The sequence below is a fragment of the Penaeus monodon genome, chromosome 25, assembly GCF_015228065.2.
Source record: "Penaeus monodon isolate SGIC_2016 chromosome 25, NSTDA_Pmon_1, whole genome shotgun sequence".
Classification (NCBI taxonomy): domain Eukaryota; kingdom Metazoa; phylum Arthropoda; class Malacostraca; order Decapoda; family Penaeidae; genus Penaeus; species Penaeus monodon.
In genome coordinates, this window is record NC_051410.1 from 4,036,955 (window position 1) to 4,037,276 (window position 322).

Consider the following 322-nt stretch of genomic DNA (forward strand, 5'->3'; position numbering starts at 1 on the left):
TTCTGAAGGCGATGGCATGCGTTGTGTCCACAACTCCGCACCTCCCCTCACTCACCCCTCTCCCCTCCCTCCACAGGCCCCGCAGGAGCACGTGACGAAGGACCGGCCCTACGTGGCGCACGACGGCCTCCTGACGCAGATCTCGCGCCTGGCCTTCGTGGCGCGGCCGCACCACTTCCAGGGCGGCAACCTGGAGGTCAAGTGCGTGGCCGAGATCAGCGAGCATCACCTGAAGCACCACAAGGCCATCCCCAAGAACTTCAGGCCGTGGGAGAGGTCCTTCCAAGGTGCGGCGGGGGGCTGGGTTGCTGGGAATGGGTGG

The 322-nt window shown here is 66.5% G+C and overlaps 1 protein-coding gene across 1 annotated transcript in view; it reads left to right on the top strand.

The window, feature by feature from the left end:
• LOC119589500 overlaps positions 1-322 on the top strand; it is a gene marked incomplete in the record, with an annotated part of 30,146 nt that overhangs the window by 25,658 nt on the left and 4,166 nt on the right. The window contains 1 exon segment of the mRNA XM_037938100.1: positions 77-287. Coding sequence (XP_037794028.1) covers positions 77-287 — 211 coding nt within the window.